This window comes from Chrysemys picta, chromosome 9 (assembly GCF_011386835.1).
Source record: "Chrysemys picta bellii isolate R12L10 chromosome 9, ASM1138683v2, whole genome shotgun sequence".
Taxonomy (NCBI): Eukaryota; Metazoa; Chordata; order Testudines; family Emydidae; genus Chrysemys; species Chrysemys picta.
In genome coordinates this window covers 47,763,709-47,787,051 of record NC_088799.1, presented here as the reverse complement: position 1 = coordinate 47,787,051, position 23,343 = coordinate 47,763,709, and the positions used below count along the sequence as shown (strand labels likewise).

The following is a 23,343-nucleotide window of genomic DNA, read 5'->3' as shown; positions in this document are numbered from 1 at the left end:
TTCCTGCTGCAGCTACCGTATAGCAGTGGCGGCTTGTCAGCCTAGGCGAGTGAGACACGCCCAACCAGCAACTTCAGCAGCGAACTCCCCAAAGCTGCATTTATTGTGTCTATACACTGATGTTTAAGGAAAGTTAAGCATGTACATATTAAATAAGGGACGTAAGTTCACAAGCAGAGCTTGTGATTTAATTTAAATGTCATGTTACTCACTCTCTCACCGTCCCCATTGTGAAACGCAATGCCAGAAAATGTAGGGCTCTGGGTGAGGCTCAAATCCTGGTATAGGCAAGAGTGCCTCAGGAAGCTGCCTTGTTGCCATGGCGACATACCAGACCTAGGAATCTCTTTATGAGAGCATGTGGCAACCATGAGCTTGGTGAGGCCGTGGCAGGATTGCAGCAGTTAAGGCCAGTTCCAACAGCAGGGCTGCTGGCCCTTCCCCCCCAGCCCCAGCACTGACAGAGCTCCACAGCTGAGGGACCCAAGACACAAGGATTCAAGGTGTGGGGAAGGCTGCAGGCCTCCTGGCCCAGTGGACTGCAAGGAGGACAAACTGCGCAGGAGACCCTCTGCTGCTGAATGTTCCCACATTCCTCGCTGGTGAGGGAGGGAGCAGTGCCATGACAGCGGAGCTGCAGAGGACTCCCTGCACAGCCGCAGGGCTGGTGACACTGGATCCCTGCAGACGCAAGGTGGGGCGGGGGAACTGCAGTCCTGGCAGGGCAGAGCAGAGACACACCCCAGCCAGGAGTGCCAGGAGGAGGACATATATTGGAATTTGTGAGACTTTGTGGTATGTGCCTCACCTATCAAAGAAGTCATCAGCCACCACTGCAATGCAGGAAAGCTACAGCAGCGTGTGCCATGGCAGGTCCTGAGAAGCTGACCCAGCTTGTGGCTAGCAGGATGCTGCTATGTGTAGGACTGTGCAATTGATTGTAACATCCCCTTTTTACCCCCAGGCACTTTATGCCAGGCAGAAAAGTGCTGTGCCAGCTCACCTGAACCCCTTGAGCTCACAACTGCTGTACAGTACCTGAGGCCACACACAGCCCATCCACGTGCTTCACAAACATTGGTGATAGTGCCTGGCACGAGGTCTTTCGTATTGCACCCGCTGAAGCAGTGCAGTCTACAGTAGTTACTCCTCAGTATGGACAGGAAACCACAAGATTGCAGCCACGCCAGTTCAGCTATTCTCCTACCTCCTTCTCACAACGTAGAGCCTTGTGTATGGAAATAACTCAGAAGTCCTGAGCTCAACAGCAGTACTGGACCCTATGGAAGCTCTGAATGCACTGGTGCAGCCACAGCTGTCAGGAACATGGGGCCAGATTCTGGGCCAACCCACCTTAATTTTCCTCCCACCAAAACAATGACCAGTCCAGTGCAACTCCAGGTTGCTGTTACATCCTGCTGTCCTTGTTCTAAGGGTCTGTTCTGGCAGTTGAGGATCGCTGGAGCTCAGTGACTCCCCAACCATGTCCCTTGTAGCACGGCCACCTCACTTACCCCAGCCCTGGGAGGGGGGTTGGGTAGAGCTGACACTGGCTCTGCACTGCATGGGGACTCCCCATGCAAGCAGAATCCAGAGTAGGCAGTTAAACTGGCTCTCCAACCGCTTTGAGTTGGGGCCAAAGTGTGCATGTGCCAGAATAGTTCTGTCAAATGCAGCTAGCTGTAAGTACAGGTCAAACAACCAAACATGTCACACAGTCAGTGTCCTGCAATGGTTTGCTTGCTGTAGACACACCCTTGGTTGTCATATTCACTGCCTTGGAGACCAGTACTGAGCATGCCAAAGTGAGCACAGGGCCGGGACAGGAACCTAAAGACGCCATGTATAGACAAAGAAAGGGGAAGTGAAAGCTCCAGCCTTCCTTTCCCTTTGCAGACTGCCCAAGTGTTTCCGTCCCATCCCACCTTGGACATTCAGAGTCTGACTTACCTTTGAGTGCAACTAATGTTGTGTCACAGAGGGAGATGTGCGGTTGTTGTCACCAGAGCCCAGGACAAAGTTTGCCTCTAAGACTGACTTGTTTCCATGCAGGCTGGGCATAGTTTACATTAAGGTTCCTTCAAGTCCCATATGACACCCAGCTAGATTTTCAGATCAGATTGTATTGAAGATTAAAGCAGCAATACAGCAGGTAAGAAAGGAGTGCTCTGGGGACAGCAAGCCCAATGCTAATAATACTGTTTATTCTCCTAGGGGGCCCTTGGTGCGTATGAGGGGAAATAATAATCTCTAGCTCTTACGCAGCACTTGTCATTAGTAGATCTCAAACTGCTTCACAGCCTTCAATGTCTTTATCCTCCCCACACCCTGTAAGGCCAGCCAGTGCTATTATCCCCATTGTACACAGTACACAGGGGGAACTGAGTTACAGAGAGACTAAAGGTCTGTCTATACTAGGAGTGGGCAAACTTTTTGGCCCGAGGGCCACATCTGGGTATGGAAATTGTAGGGTGGGCCATGAATGCTCACGAAATTGGGGTTGGGATGCAGGAGGGGGTGAGGGCTCTGGGGTGGGGCTGGGGATGAGAGGTTGGGGGTGCAGGAGGGTGCTTCAGGCTGGGACCAAGGGGTTCGGAGGGCAGGAGGGGGATCAGGGGCATGGGAGAGGATCAGGGGTGTAGGTGACGCTTACTTCAAGCAGCTCCTGGAAGCAGTCCCCTCTCTGGATCCTATGCGGAGGTATGGTCAGGTGGCTCTATGCATTGCCCCATCAATAGGCGCTGCCCCTGCAGCGCCCATTAGCTGCAGTTTCCGGCCAATGAGAGCTGCGGGGGCGGCGCTTGGGGCGGGGGCAGTGCGCGGAGCCCCCTGGTTGCCTCTAAACATAGGAGCCAGAGGGGGGACATACTGCTGCTTCTGGGAGCCTTGGCATACACGCGCAGAGCGGCTTCCAAGGTTGACAGAGGAAGTCTTCCATCGACGTAGCCACATCTACACTGGGGGTTAGGTTGACCTAGCTGCAGGGGGTTCAGGGTGTGAAATTTTTCCCTGTCCTGAGCAACGTAGCTGGGTTGATCTAATTTTCAAGTGCAGACCAGGCCTAAGTGATTTGCACAAGGTCACCCAGGAAATCTGTGGCATAGCTGGGAATTGAACCCTGGTCTCCCGACCCCTAGGCTAGGGCCCTAACCACTGGACAGAGGCAGGGAAAGTGAGAGAGGAGGAAGGATAGGGATGGAGAAAGAGAGGGCCTGGCTCAGCTCTCAGGTACAGTGCCGTAAATCAAAGGAAATTCCAGTGAAGTCCATGGAGTTGCTCTAAAGTGGGGAAGCAGAATTGTGCCCCAGGCTGGGACTTTCTGATTCGAAGTAGGGGGGACACAGGTGGTTAACCGCTTGAGTTACGGTGTTGAGGGGGAGCGGAGGCTGGAGGAACGTGTCATGCTCACTCTGAGCTGTTTGATTTCTGAGGAAGTCGTCCTCGGCTTGGTTTCCTTTCCCTCTCTGTACCATTGAAACAGGAAGCTGGTGAGCTGCAGCTGCTGAGTGTTACTGAGACACACGAACGGCTCTGGCAGCTTCTAAACACTGACAGCTGGATTGTCAATAATGTTTCCTCCAGCTCTGGCAATGGATCAGTGCTGGTACCATGGGAACATCACTCGCTCCAAGGCTGAGGACTTGCTCTCCAAAGTGGGAAAGGATGGCAGCTTCCTAGTGCGGGCCAGTGAGTCGGTCTCCTCGGCGTATGCGCTCTGTGTTCTGTAAGTATGGCTCTTACCTTCGTGTGGCTCCACTGCTCCTGGCCCCCCTGTGTAGGGACTACCCCTACCTCCTCCCCAGCACAGAGACACAGCCACCCCACCTACCAGGAAGGTGCAACCCACCATGCAGTGTGGTAGGTTTAACCTGGCCTGGCCGCAGAGTGTGATGAAGGGGATTGAAAGAAACCACATTTGTGACAGTTGTTGTGGAACAAACCACACTAGTGAGGGGAGGCCAAAAACCCCCAATTCAAAAGGAGACAAAAATCCAAAGAATGTCTAGTGGATCGATGCATTCAGAGATGGGGAACCATGCTGTTATCTCTGGTCTGTCTGAATGACCCTCCCACCTGGGTCTTGTTCTCTTTGGAGTGGTGAAAAACCCCTACCTGAGCATGGTGCCCACCAGGCATTCTCTCCCATTGAATTCTCACAGCTCAGCGCATGTTTGATACCGCAGGTTGGTCAGTAAATGCCTTGTTCACTCTGGCAGGTGTACTGTAAACGTTCAGGTAGCTTTGCGTGCCAGCACTGGTCCTTACAGAGGCTGTCTCTGTTTCAACATGAACAGGGACGTGGCCCTACAGAGGATGCAGGGTTCTAAGGATGGTAGAAACGGGGGGGAGGGAGGAGGAAATCTTCCAGTGTCCTTAGCAGCTATTTCACTTCAAGTCAAAGACCTTCCCCTGGAATGAAGATTAGGGATTGAATTGGAGAGATCAGTGCCTCTAGTCTTGTTTGATTGAGTGCAGCTGATATACGTGGTGTCAGGAGAGGTTGATGCAGAGAGAGAGATCAGGTTCAAGAGTCTGAGACTTTTTTAATTTTGTCACAGAGAGAGCCATCATACCATAGAATCATAGGGCTAAAAGGGACCACAAGGGTCATCTAGTATATCCCCCTGCCAAGATGCAGGATTTATTGTGTCTAAACCATCCAAAGCTGGTGTCAGCCTAGGAGAAATCAAATTAGCCTGCTAGGACCCCAGGCCTAACAATCATTTCATTTCACAGCCGCTGGGAACAGACTTTAAAAAAATCTCACCATGTTTTTCTTAGTAATCAAATAACAAACAGGTTTCTTGCTGCTGCTGCTTCCTCTTTAAAGTACATTTAGTCTCAGTTCTAAAAAGAGGTGCTGCTGCTTGAGCTGTGGTCTAACCGTCCGCCTTTCAGCTCCAGCCTCTGGGGACAGTACAATACACGACAGATAGAGTGCATGGGGCAGGCTAGCATGTCCTACTACATATATGTTGGATGGTAACAGGAGGGTGGTGGTGCAGAGAGGGGAGTGCACAGTGGGGAGAGCACGCCTGTGTGTGGAGAGGGTGGCATATGGAGGGAAGGGGTGTGCATATGGAGGGGAGGGAGTGTTTGGTAGATGTGTTTGTGTATGGGGAGTAGAGGGAGAATGGGTGACTGCATACAGGGAGCATTTACATCTCTGGGGTTGGGGGTTGTCTGCATGTAATTTAGAGCTGGTGTCAAAGTCACTTGTTCCTGAACTATAACTTGGAATAAATAGCACAAATTGGCTTCTTCAGGGGCGCTTGCAAGATCCCTTTTATTTGCTTTGAACAAACACACACACAAGCGAAATACTGTTTGCAGACACTAGGAAGCTGCGAATATTTGCATCAGTTTTCCCTCTGAAGTGTTTGCGCAGCCATCTTTGAAAGCCCTTTGTGCAGTTTTGAGAGACAAGGAATCAGGGAACAGAAACAACATGGTGACCAAAGTTGTCTAAAATGGAGGCCAAAAGTCAGGCTCTTCAGTCCATATTTAGATGCTTAAATAAGTGGGCTGGGTTTCAGAAGTGCTGAGCACCCAGCAGCTTCCTCTGAAGTCACTGGGAGCAGTTAGGTGCTCAGCACTTTTGAAATTCGGGCCACTTGTTATTTAGGTGCCTAAATATACAACTAAGAACCTAACTGTAAGCCCCCATTTTTGAAAATCTCGGGCCACGTGACTTCAATGACCAATCATGCAGCACGATTAGCAAATTAGGAAGAGAGAATGCTTGAAGCAGTGGTCATGGGTGGACAGGTCATAAGCAAATTATAGGCCAAAATGTGTCACGTGACCCATGTGTCGATTACCAGGACAATTTGGTGAATAATCCATGAAGAGAATAGGGACTAAACATGCTGAATAAATTGTTCACTGGGAATAGATCTCCCAGCTCAGGTGGCAACAACAAACCATCCCAGTGTCTCAGTGTTAAGGGTAAAGTGCTTCTCATGTTTACTGGAGCTGCTCAGAACATTTTCAACTAAATATGTTTTCATCAAAATATGATGATTGGTTGAAGCTGAGAAGTTTTGTGGAGTCGTATCAATTTTGATTAAGTTTTCAACAGGAAGACTTCTGAGCTTCAGGGCCCTCTGGTCTCTTCTGAGCCAAGAGAAAAAGAGAACCAAATAAAAACCCTAACCTTTTAGATACAAAACCAAACATTTAGACACAATTCTGCTTTGCAAAAACATTCAAAAAGGTTCTAATATGGAGCGAAAACAAACTTCAGCACTTCAAAAGTTGTCACCAAGCAGACCTGTCATTCTCCAGCCAGAGCTAGTGTTCATCTAGCAGCTCTGTTGAAATTAGAATGGGGACTTGAATAATTTTTTATCCTGCTGAGCCAAATAGATTTTCCTGGAGAGATGTTGCAGGAAAATAATTATTTGAATAATGACAGACTGAGGGTGTGTGTGTGTGTAAGTAATAATGCCTTCCCTTCTTTTATTGCTCCAACAGCAGCACAATAGAACTTAGACAAATTGTACAAACAGCAAATACACAGTGAATGCCCCTCCTCCAGACACTTTCATCTTCCGTTCTGTAGTCTGATCCTTATGACCTGATTGCCCCATGAAAGGCAAGGACCAGAGTGATTCTCCTTCTTTCCATGTCACTGGAACGCTTGGTTTGCCCGTTTATTAACTAGAAATGACTACTGACCTCTTGCACTCAAGGAACTCAACTGGAAATGATTGCCTAGCTCACGAACTCAAAAAGGGTTTAACAGCAAGCTGTGTCTGAAGCAGCATTATCCCTCCACTGGGACCTTCTGTCTTGATGTGCTTTTGTTCAAGAAGCTGAAAAACATAAACAGTTAGACGGGGAGGGAAGCTTGGGGGGGGGGGGGGGGGACGACTGTATTTTCCTTGTGTGTCTTTATTAAAAAAACATGGCTTTCCTTTAAGACCCTTCTAGGAAAATCACTATTTTAAAGACCAGACACAGTAGCTCTAGATCATGTACCAGTTGAAAGCAGTTCTAATGAATATCTGCAAAATCACTAGGTTGAAAGTTTGTGCATCGGAACTCTACAAATGTAGCACTGTGAGGCCATTTAGCGACGATAAGGATTTCTTCCAGGCAAACCCAAAAAGAAGCTCCCTTGCAGGACTTAGCACCTCTTAGAGAGTTTGTCCCAAACACAAAGGCACCAAGACCTGGATGGACCAGTATTGCCCTCATCTACTGGGCAATGAAACTGGAAAAGGCCGGGGTGTTGGGTGTGATAAAGAGCGGATGTTTTGAGAGGGGAGGGGCTTCCCTTCATACACCTGAAGGCACTGGCACGTACATAAGCTCATTTTGGTGCTGAAACCAATTAGAACACAGTGGATGAAGAGGACTCGATCCTTCTGACAAAAGAAAATTCCACTCTTTCTAGGACATGTCTCCAATTAAAGACGTTTCATGCTGCCACCTCCTTTGGCCTCGTATTGGAGACTAAGCCATGCAACATATTCTAAATGCTGAAAAGTCCTTGGTAGGAAGATGTCCCCTCCACCTTGTGAATAACTGAAGATCTTTGTTGAGCCTTGTCTCCACTAAACATGTATAGAAATACTTCCCACTGCTTCAGTACAGCCATGGCTACTTCTATAAATATCTGTAGAGTCAGACAAGGCCTTAATAGCCCACAACATGTAATAAATTAAGGTTGGAAAGGGATTGTTTTGGAGCATTTTGCACCTCTCATAAACATTACGTCCATTGGGTGATGTCCTGTGAATTCACCTTTTAAAGGCATAGGAATAGCTGAGATAGCAGGACTGTAGACATTAATAGAGCTGTGGCATTTATCTTCTATCAAGAGAAAGGGACACCTCCTGAATGGAACCCAAATGTTGTCTAAGACAAATGCCCATCCAGACAGGATTTGGAGGCATCCTGTTACCAGGGAGGTAATACTCCTACATGAGTTTGGAAGTTCCTTCCAAAATCCCTGGGTTCTACTCCTGGGTAGAGGAGTAGCACTTTGCTACGTGACCTTGGGCAAGTCACTTCCAGCTCAGTACCTCAGTTCCCCCATCTGTAAAATGGGCATAATGATGCTGCCTTCCTTTGTGACTTAGAGCTCTCTGGATGAAAAGTGCTCGGTAAGAGCTGGTTATTTGTTTTCTGTGTTATCAGTGGATGATCAGCTCAGTGATGGTCCAAGAGAAGGGGAGCAGAGTTGTGATCCCCTCCAATATCTCTCCAGTATCTAAGGGTACCACATGTGAGCTGTCCACAATGGAATCAGCTGAATTCCTAGGGAGGTTGCCTGTCTCATTGTACTGTACTGTACAGTACTGTATCTGTACAGTGCTTAACAGATTAGGGTCCTGATTGTGCTTGGGCCTTATAGTTGCTACCATAATATACACAGCAGTAAAGAGCAGTTCTGATTTGCAGCAAGGCCTTAGCCACACTGGAAGAGGAGAGGAAATATGTACCCATTCCCCTTTCCCTCTTTTGCCTTCAGGAGCTGGTGCAGGGGAGGGAGCTAGGAGACAGATGAGGAAGCATGTTGGGACACATTTAGCCTCAGGAAATTGCTTTGATGGGTGCTGCATATGCCATCAATATGTCCAAGATCAGAAATGCTTGTGGCTTTCTAAAAACATTCTTAAGAAACATCTCAAAGAGAATCTTTTTAGGTGAAAAGTGAAGGTATCTAGGACCAACTGTGGAGCAGTCATGGTGCTTAAGAGCTAAAAGCTTAAGAGCAATGAAGTTATAACAACAAAGCAAGGCAGATAAATGGAGATTGTTAGCCAACTGTTTGATTCATGGCATTCCCCATTTGTGCATGGCTGAGTCATGAGATTGCTAAGGAGGATTCCCACAGGGAGAGCCACTTTTGCTCATACCATTCATATGTCACCTTATAGCCCTTTGTTAGCTTCCCCTATAGATGTTCCTCTGGTTAAATATTAGAAAATTTCTAATACTACTATAACACCCTGTCTCAACAACCTCTGACAGCGGGTGCCTGCCATCTGATTGTGCACCCAATGTGCTTTGATGGCCTGATAGTCATTGAGCTGGTTTGTTTATCAGTTTCATAATCTCCACACACACAAATTTTCTCTCATCAGCTACATAAGCAGCGCTGTTCTCATCTCAGCCCCTTTTTGCATATCTGCAGGAGGAAGTGGTGGAAGAGTTCTGCATTGACAGATAAAAACAAAACCAAATCCCACTCCTGGGGGGAGATTCCCAACTGGTGTCAACTGTCATCGCTCCATTGACATTAAAGGAGCTCTGACAGCTGACATCAGCTGAAGAGCTGCCCCGGCTGGGTCTGGGAGCACTGAAGAGATGTGGGTAGGAGTGTGAACACCTCAGATCACTTCGCAATGAGCCCTCAGACCTGTTGTGGGGCGGCACTGGGCTCCGAAGGGCATTCCAGCTCTATTCTTGTGCATCTTGCTTAAAAGAACCCAGGTTCAGAGGGAGGTGTGGCTAAATCCTGTAGTCAGCATTGAAAATCTCACCCCAATGTGTGAGTAACTTGGTTTTATGCTCTGTCTGACTCCAAATGCAAGGCTGTATAACCCCTAAGAAATCTCTCGCTCGCTCTTGATGTGATTCAGAAAAGCCTAGTTTGAATAAACATATAAACCAAATCACAAAGGAGACAAGTATGTTGGTATGCATCAACCAACCCTCCTCCTCGGGAATGCTGACCACTGACCACCTTTCCTGACCCTCTGGGGATGGGCTGCAAGCCTTATCTGTTTTGCCCTGGGGATGATAAAACGGGATTGAGATTAGTTTTTGGAGGTAAATGGGGTTGAAATTTGTGTCCTTTATTGGCACAGAGCCAGTTTGTGGAGTGTGTTTTAACTTAGTGCTGGACAGGTGCTGAGAGCTGTTGGATCACACCTGTAACCACTGGAAAGTAAATAAGCATGTATTCCTCCATCGTGCCCCCCCAGGCATTATGTGAGCTCAGCAAAATTCAGCAGCCGTTGAGGAAGGCTGCACATTCTGCATGGTTTTGCCATCAGGTTGGACTTCCAGTTCTTGACAAGTTGTTGATGTGTCCCTCGTTGGACAAAGACCAAGCACCCCCTTTAGACAGGGGTCCGGTTCTGTTTTCATCGATGTCTGGTGCAAATGAGTTTAGGCTACAGAGTGGGACAAAGTCAAAACAAGTCTAATTTGATTTACTGTCCACCCTGGGGAGGTGGTAGGAGAAAGTGTGCTTTCTGGCTGTTCTACTTGCACTAAAATCACTAAGTTGGTTTCAATTCACACCCATTGTTATTTCAGTGCAGGTCTTTGTATGGACACTTACTTCAGAATAAAAATATCCTATTGTAATTCAATTTAAATTAGTTATTTAGTTACCTTGGTACAAATTTGTGTGTAGACCAACCCTTTGATTTACTCATGCAACTCTGAAGTTGGCCTAGTGTCTGGGATTTCTGCCTTTTCATTCCTTTCTGGCATGCCCACTCTTCTGGCAGCCAGAACTAGGTGCTGTTTTCTTTTTTCTGGCCAGCAGAGGAGTTGATCAACTTACTTTGAAGATGAGTCCATCATCACTTTCTGATGTGACATCTACAACATGATGAAGTGCCCCCAAGCTTAAGCACTGTAGGATTTTTTAATTAATATGTCCTCAGGAAATGAACAGATATTTGAAACCCTTGTGCAAAGTAATGCACATTGGAAAACATAATCCCAACAATACATATAAAATGATGGGGTCTAAATTATCTATTACCTCTCAGGAAAGAGATCTTGGAGTCATCGTGGATATTTCTCTGAAAACAACTGCTCAACATGCAGCGGCAGTCAAAAAAGCTAACAGAATGTTAGGAACCATTAGGAAAGGGATAGATAATAAAACAGAAAAGATCATAATGCAACTACATAAATCATGGTATGCCGACACCTCGAATACTGCATGAATTTCTGGTCTCCCCATCTGAAAAAAGATATATTAGAATTGGAAAAGGTACAGAGAAGGGCAACAAAAATATGTAGGAGTATGGAACAGCTTCCATATAACGAGAGATAAAAAAGACAGAGACTGTTCAGTTTAGAAAAGAGACGACCGATGGGGATTTGACAGACGTCTATAAAATCTTGAATAGTGTAGAGAAAGCTAATAAGGAAGTGTTATTTACATCTTCACATAACACACACAACTAGGGGTCACCCAATGAAATTAATAGGCATAAGGTTTAAAATGAACAAAAGGAAGTATTTCTTCACACAACGCAGTCAACCTGTGGAATTCAGGGTTGTTATGTCAGGGAATGTTATGAAGGCCAAAACTATAACTGGGTTCAAAAAAGAATTAGATAAGTTAATGGAGGGATAGGTCTATCAATGGTTATTAGCCAGATGGTCAAGGATGCGACCCCATACCTTGGGTGTCCCTAAACCTCTGGCTGCCAGAAGCTGGGAGTGGACGACGGGATGGATCTCTTGATTATTGCCCTGTTCTGTCTATTCCCTCTTAAACATCTGGCACTGGCCACTGTCAGAAGACAGGATACTGGGCTAGATGGACCATTGGGCTGACCCAGTATGACCATTCTTATGTTCTTATTAAGTCATCAGTCTATGTCAGGGTCCTCCATTCAATTTCTGTTGTTATAGAATGATGCTATGATAAGATTCCCCTGTAGATATTTTCTAACAGCCTCTCCTCCAATCTGTTCCAGGTTCCGGAATTGTGTTTATACCTACAGGATTCTACCCAATAAAGAAAATAAGCTTATTGTCCAGGTAAGCCATACTTGAATGCAGACACCATACCACAAAAATGTAGCTGGCTTAAGGCTTGTCTCAATGGGACTTTAGAGCACGGCCAGCCAGAATGCAAATCTACAGCCCCATGTGGACCCTACTACAGTGCTCTAAAAGTTCCAAGCGCACTTTGCTTTACTGCCGTTTGAAATGGAAGTACCATATATACTCGTTATTAGCCCGTTCATTTATAAGCCGACCTCCCCCCCTCCCCCAAGATGGATAAGTAAAAATAGTAAAAATTGTATGACCCTTTCATAAGCCGACCTTATATTTCAGGGGTTGAAAAATTTTGGCTCCCAGCCCGTCAGGGTAATCCGCTGGTGGGTCAGGACGTTTTGTTTACCTGGAGCGTTCACCGGCACGGAGCCCCTCAGCTCCCAATGGCTGTGGTTTGCCGTTCCCAGCCAATGGGAGCAGAGGGGCTCCATGCCTGCAGACGCTCCAGGTAAACAAAAAGAGTAAATGCTGGAGCTGGGCACCTAGGTGTGAGGGGCTAGAATGGGCGGGGGGGGGGGGGGGTAACCAGAAAGGGGGGATGTGGAGCCAAAATTTTGCACATCCCATGGAGAAAGCCTTAACCAACATGCCAAGTTCCTGTGACTGCTGCTCTAAGCTTTTCACTCCAAACAGCAGCTGCCCTGAGGGTGTTGGCCAGCTTTGAGAAGCTGGAGCATCAGTTAGAACATTGTCTGCTCACAGTGTAAAGTTTTTTAAACAGAGCAGCTCCAATCGTTTCCTCTGCTCCAGGACCTCAGCCTGTCTCCAGGCCCTGCTGCATCTTTTGCCCATATCCCATCTCCACTGTTCTTCCCAGTTTTCTTCTTGTGAACTATAAACACTCATCCATGAATTAGCAGTTTACTTGAACATTTTCAGCAAGCTTCTTTGTGTTCAGAATGAGGGCTCCATATCTGGGGAGGAGACATTGTGTTATTCATACACAAGAGAGATCTAATCCTGGGCTTTGAGTGCTTTGTGCAGCCTTTACCTGGGAAATTGCACCGCCATAATTCCTAACACACTTCATGACAGTGAACAAGAGCATGAAAAATATATATTTACACCACCCAGCCTTGAAATAATGTGCACAGGAAATTAAAACCACACCCCACCATCCCACGCACAATTAAATCTCCAGGGAAGGTTTCTCTGTCTGATAAGTGCAACCCCGAGCTCCAGATTCAAGATTAATAGGTATTAGTTTGGTGGCTCAATTTCTGAGGGTTAGTGCTCACTGGTAAATATATAGAATCAGTGGATGGGCATAGCCTTTAAGTCCACTGGTTCTCTGTCAGGAGGGATCACTGTGAGTCCACTGGATCAATTGATAGTGGTCACTGGATGCAGTTAGTGATACTAAGCTTCCACTGGGTCTACTTGAGAGTGATCCGCTGAAATCCGGTAGGTTTCTTCAGGTGTCATCAATCATCATGAGGTCTGTGTAAAGTAATTTCTGGGATTTCACTGAATCCGTAACGTCATTGGTTGGGATTCTGATGGCTCTATAGGAGGCAAAGGGACTATGGTAACATAGCTTTGTATGTTTGGGTGGGCTAAATACACTACTGTTGATTCATATTTTCAATAACACAGCATACTCCCATTTTTAATGTGCATTATTCTATATCTGTGGGATAAAGCAGGAGTATTTGCCCTCTTCTGTCAAGTGAACTGCATAGTCAAAACAAATGGAGACTGGGCAAAAAGCTCCTGTCCCATGCTGCTGCCTTCTGATCTTGACACATTGCTCCAGCTGGGCAAGGCATCAAATCCATGTTTGGTTGCCTGCTGCAGTTTTTGTCTGATCCAAAATGTTTCACCTGATTTAGAAAGACATCTTACAAAAAGTTGAATTCATCTGTGCAATGCTGTAATATCTATTAAGTGAGGGGAGTGAGTTAGTCTTTTTTAAAATCCTTCATTTAAAAAAAGAGTATAAAAATACAGTGGAATGAGTAAATTGTTGCACTCAGTACAGCAGTCGTCATTCCCAGCCTCATGACAAAGGGGCGCCAACACACATATCTATTGTTTTAATTTTTTAACAACTGTTTTGTTTTTTAAAATTGATACAAGAAAGACTCATGAGATGAGATCAGTGTACGTTGGTTACAAATACACCTCTACCCCGATATAACACAGTCCTATATAACATGAATTTGGATATAACACGGTAAAGCAGCGCTCCAGGGGGGCGGGGCTGCGCACTCCGGTGGATCAAAGCAAGTTCGATATAACGCGGCTTCACCTATAACGCAGTAAGATTTTTTGGCTCCCGAGGACAGCGTTATATCGGGGTAGAGATGTATAGGCCCTGATCCTGCAATCTAATGTGCATCGGTAGATTGTTATGTCTGCACTAAGGCCATTTGAAATTAATCAGGTGCAGGTGGATTCCCAGTACAGATCAACTCTTGGGATCAGGGCCATAATCTACTGGAAATCTTTAGTGGTAACACTAGATATGAAAGACATGATATATTGCACCTTCATGGATGGCATCCATCTAATGCTAAATGTTAGGGTATTTTCCCTCTTCCACCATATGAAGCTACTTTCTCCCTTAAAGTTGTCTCTGACAGTTGTTTTAATCTTTCAGAGTATGGGGAAAGTGCATTAATTTCCATTTTCTAATTAGATCTGTCTCTAATAGCATTGTCTTCACCCACTTCTTAGGGCTGGTCTACATGAGGACATGGAGGAAAGTAAATCTGAATTAACTAAAGATGTAAATGTAAAGTGGATTAGTTAAACTGCATTAGAGCTCTGTGTGGACACTCTCATTCAGACTTAAACTAAATAAGACCACTTTAATTTTGAGTGAGCGTGTCCATACAGGGAATCTAATGCAGTTTAACTAATCCACCTTAAATGTATACCTTTAGTTAATTCATATTAATTTTCTTTAGTGTCCCTATGTAGATAAGCTCTTTGTGTTTCTTGGGAGATTAAACTCATCTGACTATTCCAGTATATGTGATTTTTTTGGAGAGGAGTTTATCTTTGTTTTCAGGAAAGACCTCTGTATACATTTCTTCAGGATTTTTGTAGTTGTGGTAGGTATGTATTAGATAGGATAACTTAGCTGCTGGGAGCTCTTCATAGCTTCAACAGCTTTACAACAGTTGCTAACCCAGCTTCCCATAGATGCTGTGGTGCCCACTAAACTCAGTGTGAGGTTTTATTTTGGGAAAATTGTGAAATGAACTGTCTGGTGTCCATGGTTGATGTACTGGTTGCTCTTTGTGTATGAACAAACATAACTTTGTCTTTATGTTAGCAGAGCTGTCTGGGGCAGAGACGGATTAGGGCTCTTTGTTGCTCTCGGCTAAGACTAAAAATATTTCCTTGGCCCCCTCTAAGGGCAGGAGAGATATAGATATAGATTTTAAATTCCCTCTACCCTCTCTAGCCTGCCATATCTGGAACCAAATTGGGCAAATGACATCTGAGAATGCCTTGCACATAATTTCCCAGAGCCAGAGAGTATTCAGGGTGTCCTATGAGGTACGTGGCCAAGCCACATCAAACAGAAAGTGAAAAGAAATTAAAAAATCATGAGGTTCTCTTTTGCTTCTTCTCTTGAGATTGCTGACTTGTGTGCATCATTTTCTGGTCTCCTGGGCCTCATTGGCTTGGGAGACCCAGAACCACATCCTGCAGATGGCAATGTATTTCAGCACCCTGCTCCCCATTTAAAATTAAGGCTGTTTTACAGCACATAAAGCTCTTTACATTTTTATCTTGCTCAGGAGGGTGTTGTGAGGCTTAATTAATGTCTGCACAGTGGTTTGGTTATATAAAATTCTATCAAAATATCAGGTATTAGTATGCAATCTGGAGTGCTTCAAGAAGGCTAGCGTTGCTGGGAGATACGATTTAATGACAAGATCAAATATAGTAAGTAGCCCTGTCACTGTAAGCCAGATGGCTACAGTTGGCTCTTGTCCTCTTTGGGTGAACGTAACGCAAACTAAAAAGTTAGTATTGCTTCAGTGGCCACAAGATCTAATTTCAGGTGACTTTTGTAGTCAGTAAGGCTATGCCTAATAGTAAGGGTTGGCTGGGTCAAGCCCTTACTTTGTACCACTGTATCTGAGAGGAGTTGGTCTCAGTTTAGTTCCTACTGGATGAGTGTTAACATCACAAAAACTGCTGTCGCAGTTGGTACTCTTGCTGGCAGACTCTGAAGAGAGGCCAAGGATCGAAAAGGCACGGAGACTTGAACTATGAACTCATTGCTAAAGGGGCTCCCTCAAGAATAGGACTGAGCATTTGGAAGCTTGCATTGCCGTTCCCCCATCATGTGACAATGGTGAAGTATCACAGAAGGAGTTGCTTTCATCTAATACTGAATGAGGAACTCTGTTAGAATAACTAGGGAAACATGATTATCCCTAATGCTACTCTCTCTTGTGGAAGTTTCTGGGAGTGAGGCTGTTTTGGTGTGTGCTGTGTGCACTAGTTGGGTTTCTGATAGGCTGGGTTTGTTTTTGTTGTGTTATTTGCAATTCCTTTGCTTTAGGGGTGTTGTACCCACCCCCTTTTTCGTTGGCGATGTGTGTGTGTGGGTTCTCACTTCAGATAGGTTTAGTGGTTTGACTCACAAGCATGGGAGTCGGTGTGTGCCTGTTGTCTCCTGCACCCTGGAGGAAGTGTTGCTGAGTTTAGGTGAGGTTGTTGGCCGTGCTAATATAAAATCTGCCACTCAAGTGAGTAAATCTATAGTAATCTTCCTGGCCCAGGAGTGGTTTGTGAATAATTTGGGACAGGAAGGACTCTGGGTCAAGGAGTCTTTTGTTCCAGATTTTCCCTTGTTTACTCCTGCTACTAAAGTAGTTTTTCCAATGCTCCCCCACCTTCCTTCTCAGTGACCCTAGTGTCTGATCTCTCCCATTATGGGAAAATAGTTTCTGCTGTCAGGTTGATTCTGTTGGGCTGCAAAAACCCAAGTGGGAGCCATGTTATGTCATTTCAGCGCCCGCTTTGTATGGTTCTAAATAACCCTGAACAGCCCTTGAACCTGACGTTAAAGCACCACATAGATGGGGCAGATTATACAGTGTTTGCTACCTCTGAAAATATTAAATGTTTCCTGTGTGGAGACCCTGGTCATTTGAGGGGTTCCTGCCCATGTACTGCTGGCTCAGCGGCCCCTGGTAAGAATGTGGGACCCCAGCATAGTGGGGAGGGGGTTGGGATGTCAAGAGATGTTAGGACTCTTGGCCGAAAGCTACTCCCAACTTCATCTCAGGGGCTAGACTGGATCACTTTTGTACCATGAATGTTTGTTCCGTCCTCTACGTCTCCCACTTACTTGGCCAATCATCATTCTGTCTCTGTCAGTGCGTCTCTTTCTCTCTCTTCCTGACTCTGTTTCCCATTGGCACTTTAATGCAATATTATTACAGGACTTGAATTGTGTTAACTGGGTTTTGGGAGCATTGCCAGGAGCACAAGCCCCTGTCTGAGTCCCTGAGACGGCAGAGGGGTGTTGGCAAGGTCCAGATCCAACTGTTCTGCTAGCAGCGTACCCAGGCTGCCACATGGTCCTTGCGTCAGGCTGTGAGTGCCCTGGAATGAGACATCTAGAGCCTTTATGGCAACCTTGAGGGGAGTAACCCAGTGCAGATTCACCAAACCTTAACTGAGAAGTACTGGCTCCTAAGATACTTGTTGGAAGAGAAGGTGCAATGAGCCTTCGTTCGGGCCCATTTTACTCAGCTGCATGATGATGATCCTCCCACAAGATTCTTTTTTGGTTTGGAGAAAGTCTGCGGATCATCAGCAGATCTTTTTGCCTACAGCTGCTGGGTGGTCATCTGACGGCTGACCCTGGAAAGATCCAGAAAGCAGCTGTTTCTTTCTACAGAGCTCTGTACTCACCTGAGGCCTGGGATGTGCTGGCGATTAGAGGAGCTGCCCCAGGGGTTACTCCTGCTGACTGGTGAGGAACTGCAGGGCTGGACACCCTGCTGTCACTGCAAGAGCTCTCTGTTACAGGCCAGCAGCTCTCGACAGGTAAGGCCCCAAGTATCGATGGGTGCCATCTAAATTTTTTGGATGGGTGTTTTTGGCATCTTATCAGTCTTGACTTTTTTCTAGTGGTGCTGGAGTGTATCCGGGAGGAGGAGATGCCCCTCTGTCGCCACAGGACAGCGATCACCCTGCTGCACAAAAAAAGGGGATCTTTGTGACTTATGGAACTGGAGCCCTATTTCCCTTCTCTGCTCTGATGATAAGATTTTATCCAGGGCTGTAGAAACCTGCTCAAGGACTGTCTGGACTCTTTGACAAACCCTGATCAAATATATATTTTATTCCTAGCCACTGTGCTTTGGATAATTTGATTTTAATTCATGATGTTTTTACTGTTAACCAAACTTTGTAATCTGGATGTGGGGCTTATTTCAATGGGCCAGGAGAAGGCCTTTGATAGAGTTCACCATAGTTATCTTTTAGGATTGGGTCAGTGTTCATGGCATATATTTTTCATTGTACCATAATGTTTTTAGTGTCCTAAATAATAGTGGGGGTCTTAGCCACTGCTTCCCAGTTCACAGAGGCATCCATCAGGGATGACCTCAGTCTGGGATGTTATATGCTCTAAGTTGGAGCCATTCCAGCATATCCACAAAGCTGTCTGACTGGCCGTTCTGTGCCTGGGTGCCGGATGCTTTCCCAGTTCACCTGTCTGATGATATCTCAGTTTTCATCACATCTGACAGGGCTGTGCGGATGCTTTGCACTCACTTACAAGTGTATGAGCAGGCCTCTTCCACCTGCATTAAATGGGCTAAGAGCAATTTGATCTTACTGGGCTCTTGTCAGTGCAGCAGTCCCCTTATTTTACCCCAAAAATTGCAATGGGGCACTTCTGTGATTAAGGTGTTGGGGGTGTGGTTTTGAATCTGAACAATCCATGTTAAGGAACTGGGAGGAGGCAGAGGAGAAGGTGTAAGGCCCCCTGCAGAAATGACACTGGCTCTTTCTTGGACTCTTTTGACTGCCAACAAGCTTGTGGCTTTGGTATTGTGGCACCGGCTAGTGAATCTGGATCCTCCCCTGGGCCTTTTGGGCTGGATACAAAGGCATAGTACCCATCTTTTTGAATATTTACCCCTGGTTGTGCCCTGCTTTGCTGTTCCTACCATTAGATGAAGGGGGCCAGGGGCTCATTGATTTAGTCAGCAAAGTGCAGCCCTTTGTCTCCAGTCCGTTCAGCAGTTGCTATACTCTGACTCCCCACTGACCTGGAAGTCCCTTGTCTTCTCTCTCCTCCATTGTGCTGGGGGAGGGGGGAGGGGGGGGATGGGCTTTGACACTCATCTATTTGTGATGGCACCTGGTCGATTACAGAGTCTAGATTTGCCCCCATTCTGTAATGGTATTTTAATGCCTGAAGACTTCTGTGAAGTGCCTGGCCGGACTAGGCAGTTTCCAGTTTATGGCTCTTGGAAGAGCCGCTGTTTTTTAACCCACTTTTTCCTGCTGAAGCTCTCTCGTCCAGGAACCTGTTTTCTGCCTTTACTCGTGCTGTTTTGACCAGGCTGGCTCACCTGATTGTTCCTAGTTGGGCAAGCTGGAGGTCCGCGACAGCTCTTGCTGTTCAGGCCAGAATCCCCTCTGTGCATTTGTTGGAGAAGGCGGCGCTTCCTCAGCGGGCTGCTCAGTATTTTCAGAAAGTTATTGCAGGGATTGATCGTCCAGGCAGAGTCCTGTGTTCCCCTCACTAGCTGTCTTTCCTTCTGTGGGTGAGATTCTTGTGCAACCAGGCAGATTGTTGTCCTGGGAGCATTTAGTTAATGTTCCTTTTGCAACCATGGCCAAGAAGCCGCTCTGTGGTATGTGTGCCAAGGCGCAGCATTATGCCATCCTCTGTGATCTCCCTAATACAGCCTGGAGGATGCCCCTGGCCCTGGTTGACTCTTTTTTTCGGCTTCAGACACAGTGTTTCATTTTTTCCTACATTGTCCCCATTTTATTCCTTTTTTTGTAGTCGCTTTTCAGTGGTTTGGGGCTGGTTTTCTCTAAGACCCTGTTTGTTCTAGGAGCGAGATACAGTGCTCACATTCAGCGAGCTTCCTGCCTGGCTAACTTTTTGCTGGGTCAGGCAAAAACTAGCCCTTTTGAAATCTCACCGGAACAGAATGCCCAGGGTAGAGCGATGTGATGTGTTCTGTGCACTGATTGTGGCCCAGCAGCGAACTGATCACACCTTTTATAAATGGACTCGTAACCTGGACATTTTTCAGTTGACTTGGTGTGTTTGAAAATTGTTTGAATTTGGTGATGACGATGCTTTAATGAGCCATGTTTAATGTTAATTTAAGATGTATGTTGCTTTATTTTGTTCATATCTTTTGATGTATATATTGTAATTGTATAACATTTTAAATAGCTTTTAATGTGATTTTATGTGAATAAAAGTGTTTTTCATGTCATCTCTGTCTGTCTGTGTCTCTCTTTCTCTCTGTTTCACTTTCTCCAGCTACCCTGCTGCCTGACTTCCTGATACAGATTTAAAGATACAGTACATGGATATCCTGCTGCCTTAAGAAGAAGAAGAACAGGAGTACTTGTGGCACCTTAGAGACTAACAAATTTATTAGAGCATAAGCTTTCGTGGACTACAGTCCACTTCTTCGGATGCATATATATATATATATATATATATAGAATGGAACATATATTGAGGAGATATATATACACACATACAGAGAGCATAAACAGGTGGGAGTTGTCTTACCAACTCTGAGAGGCCAATTAATTAAGAGAAAAAAAACTTTTGAAGTGATAATCAAGATAGCCCAGTACAGACAGTTTGATAAGAAGTGTGAGCATACTTACAAGGGGAGATAGATTCAATGTTTGTAATTCCCAGTCCTTATTCAAACCGGAGTTGATTGTGTCTAGTTTGCATATCAATTCCAGCTCAGCAGTCTCTCGTTAGAGTCTGTTTTTGAAGTCTTTCTGTTGTAATATAGCCACCCGCAGGTCTGTCACTGAATGACCAGACAGGTTAAAGTGTTCTCCCACTGGTTTTTGAGTATTTTGATTCCGGATGTCAGATTTGTGTCCATTAATTCTTTTGCGTAGAGACTGTCCGGTTTGGCCAATGTACATGGCAGAGGGGCATTGCTGGCACATGATGGCATATATCACATTGGTAGATGTGCAGGTGAACGAGCCCCTGATGGTATGGCTGATGTGATTAGGTCCTATGATGATGTCACTTGAATAGATATGTGGACAGATATATCTACCAATGTGATATATGCCATCATGTGCCAGCAATGCCCCTCTGCCATGTACATTGGCCAAACCGGACAGTCTCTACGCAAAAATACTCAAAAACCAGTGGGAGAACACTTTAACCTGTCTGGTCATTCAGTGACAGACCTGCGGGTGGCTATATTACAACAGAAAAACTTCAAAAACAGACTCCAACGAGAGACTGCTGAGCTGGAATTGATATGCAAACTAGACACGATAACTAATAAATTTGTTAGTCTCTAAGGTGCCACAAGTACTCCTGTTCTTCTTTAAACTAGACACAATCAACTCCGGTTTGAATAAGGACTGGGAATGGCTGAGCCATTACAAACATTGAATCTATCTCCCCTTGTAAGTATGCTCACACTTCTCATCAAACTGTCTGTACTGGGCTATCTTGATTATCACTTCAAAAGTTTTTTTTCTCTTAATTAATTGGCCTCTCAGAGTTGGTAAGACAACTCCCACCTGTTTATGCTCTCTGTATGTGTGTATATATATCTCCTCAATATATGTTCCATTCTATATGCATCCGAAGAAGTGGGCTGTAGTCCGCGAAAGCTTAAGCTCTAATAAATTTGTTAGTCTCTAAGGTGCCACAAGTCCTCCTGTTCTTCTTTTTGCGGATACAGACTAACACGGCTGCTACTCTGAAACCTGCTGCCTTACTTGTTCTCTGAATACACACAGGACTTCAGTTTCCCATTCTAATGATCTGACGTTGTGCATGAGCACTGCATTAATTCATACCAAGTCACCACTGCAGCAAGTGTTCCCCCCCCTCTAATAATACAGCATTTTCCATCATTTTTTGCTAGGGAGGGGCCTGAACCTGATCACTCTTAGCTGTCACTGAGTTGAGTGGGAGTTCTGGATGTACCTGGACTGTAGGGTTTTACCCTAGCTTTGTATCAAGTAAATTATGCGCATTTGCTCTAATAGCAGGACTACATGTAACAGGGAAATGAATGACACCATGTGTGAGCAGTTCATAAACAGGCCAGAAACTGTGACTCACTGCACACCAAATGAAGCTCAAGCCAGAGGTGTAAAGGGACCGGAGCGTGGGCGGTATTGCCGAGTAGTCACAGCCGGGCTGAGGTCTGCCCACCAGGGACAGGAGTCACCAGACCAGAGATGAAGGAATTGCAAAGGCAGGTTGTGTAAACAAGAGTCAGGGTCAGAGTCAGGCTGGGGTCAGAGATCAGAGGTAGCACCGGGTTAGAATCAAGAGGCAGAAATTGGGATCAAAGTCAGGCTGGAGTCAGAAACCAGAGATTAGGAGACGAGGTGAAGTCTGGCGCTGCAGCAGGCCAAGGTGTGTGTGGTTGTCCAGACAACTTCCTGGGGCAACCCCTGGGGTTAAGTAGAGGCACTTGACCAGTTAGAGGGTGGCAAGGTACTGTCACTCTGGGTCTTATGGGCAGGACTTCCTGTGGCGCCTACTCCCCACAGTGCTCCCTGACCATTTCTCTTCATGGCCTCCTGGTGACACTGTGGAAATATCAGCCTCCCCAGGCTCTGCAGACCTAGAGACTAGTCCTTATACTAATGCAGCAGCATATTTGCAGAGTTCTGGGGACTCAGCTTGCTGAAGATATGCGAGATGCTAGAGTTCCTCCCAACACTGCCCACCTCCATCCTGCCACCCATATCCAAAAACAGTATAGGGGAAAGGGCTGGACTGTCCCATGTTTACATGTGAACTTAGTGTTGGTGAAAGGTACCAGACAGACCCAAATCCTCTATCAGCTGAACATGCACAGTGGCAGGACAGCTTGTTCATATCACCCTGACAGCAGTACTCTCCCCTCTTCTTAAGGGAAATTCACTGTCCATGCTCATTCAGTCCTTGGATTCTCTGCTTAGAGTGCCCTTGAGCAGCTGCTGCATCACCCTTCCCTCCATCCTCTACCATGTTCTGTCAGTGTACATGCATGGCTGCAGATTCATAGATTCATAGATTCTAGGACTGGAAGGGACCTCGAGAGGTCATCGAGTCCAGTCCCCTGCCAGGACCAAATACTGTCTAGACCATCCCTGATAGATATTTATCTAACCTACTCTTAAATATCTCCAGAGATGGAGATTCCACAACCTCCCTAGGCAATTTATTCCAGTGTTTAACCACCCTGACAGTTAGGAACTTTTTCTAATGTCCAACCTAAACCTCCCTTGCTGCAGTTTAAGCCCATTGTTCTTGTTCTATCCTTAGAGGCTAAGGTGAACAAATTTTCTCCCTCCTCCTTATGACACCCTTTTAGATACCTGAAAACTGCTATCATGTCCCCTCTC

General features: G+C 45.9%; 1 protein-coding gene across 5 annotated transcripts in view; it reads left to right on the top strand.

The window, feature by feature from the left end:
- Positions 1 to 3,458: 3,458 nt before the first annotated feature.
- Positions 3,459 to 23,343, top strand: part of INPP5D (inositol polyphosphate-5-phosphatase D) — a 78,294-nt gene continuing 58,409 nt past the window's right edge. For 3 of the 5 annotated variants that reach the window (XM_065556142.1, XM_008174952.4, XM_008174951.4), the window contains exons 1-2: positions 3,460 to 3,724; positions 11,685 to 11,748. In XM_065556142.1, coding sequence (XP_065412214.1) covers positions 3,570 to 3,724; positions 11,685 to 11,748 — 219 coding nt within the window. In that variant the 5' untranslated portion in view covers positions 3,460 to 3,569. Of the gene's footprint in view, positions 3,725 to 11,684; positions 11,749 to 23,343 lie in introns of all 5 variants that reach the window. The other 2 variants (XM_065556141.1, XM_008174953.4) reach the window with 1 other exon arrangement.